This window comes from Rhinichthys klamathensis, unplaced genomic scaffold, assembly GCF_029890125.1.
Source record: "Rhinichthys klamathensis goyatoka isolate OS25496 unplaced genomic scaffold, OSU_Roscu_1.1 h1tg000033l_1, whole genome shotgun sequence".
NCBI lineage: Eukaryota > Metazoa > Chordata > Actinopteri > Cypriniformes > Leuciscidae > Rhinichthys > Rhinichthys klamathensis.
In genome coordinates this window covers 1,002,501-1,003,516 of record NW_026606582.1, presented here as the reverse complement: position 1 = coordinate 1,003,516, position 1,016 = coordinate 1,002,501, and the positions used below count along the sequence as shown (strand labels likewise).

General features: G+C 38.6%; 1 protein-coding gene across 1 annotated transcript in view; it reads right to left on the bottom strand.

Moving 5' to 3' along the window:
- Positions 1-436: 436 nt before the first annotated feature.
- Positions 437-1,016, bottom strand: part of fibina (fin bud initiation factor a) — an 848-nt gene continuing 268 nt past the window's right edge. The window contains exon 1 of the mRNA XM_056245745.1: positions 437-1,016. This exon is cut by the window's right edge and continues 268 nt beyond it. Within this exon, the coding sequence (XP_056101720.1) occupies positions 532-1,016 (485 nt within the window). The 3' untranslated portion in view covers positions 437-531.

Sequence of the window (1,016 nt, the reverse complement as noted above, 5' to 3'; positions counted from 1 at the left end):
CTGCACCTTTAATCTTGTTTGCTTGCATGCCCAGAGACAAAAATTGCACAATGGAAATATTCAGAAAATATTTTCAGAATTAAGACTTCTGTATTTTACATTTACAGAAACATCGATTTTTTTGGGAGGTTTATTGAGGTTGTTGCACATTCAGAAAATACCTGCTAATACATCTGAATTGTCATTACTTTTTTTTAAAAGGTTCCAATCAGAACCAAACATAAATCTGTAGAAAGAAAAAATTTTTTAGCAGGCTTTGACACTGAACTTTTGTATATGTGTTTTAAATCCAGGAACCAAAAGAATGATGAACCCATAATGAAGCATCAATAATTATTATTTTTTAATATTTAAAGAAACTCTAATCGAAAATGGTTCTCCACTATTGAATTTATTTTTTAAGAGTGAAGGAACCTTCATTTAAAACCACAAAAAGAGTTTCATGCATGGGAAATTTAAGAGATCCAGAATTTAACAGAGATGCAATAACAACCCAACTAGGACTGTAGTCTGTCCAGAATATCTGTGAGTCTAAACATTCAGGTAGTCATTTTTCAGTCGGCTTAACCTCGACCCATGACTCCGAATGATCAGAGAGATAAGTTCATGTTTATCCTTGAGTCCGGAGGAGATGTCCAGAGTTTCCTGCAGGGTGTCCCTCACACTATACATGGGGTTGATAAAGTTATTGGTGAACTCATGTTCCTCTCTTTGCTCCGTCTCCTGGCTTTGCTTGAATTTTGTCTCCAACTCCAGAAGAGATTTCTCCACGTTTGTAAATGCATCACTGATTTGCACAATCTCCCTCTTCAGGTATTTCGCGTAACTGTCCTCGCCGTCCAGGTCGTAGGAAATGCTCTTCCCAAGGCTCTCCAGAACGCGCGCTGCGTCTTCAATCTGTTGTTTAATGATGATAAAATCCTCTCGAATGAGCGAGTCCTGGTCTTCCTCCAGTGGACATGGTCTGCGGTCGATCCATTTGAAAAGCATCTGGCATTTCTCCGGGTCTTCGGTCT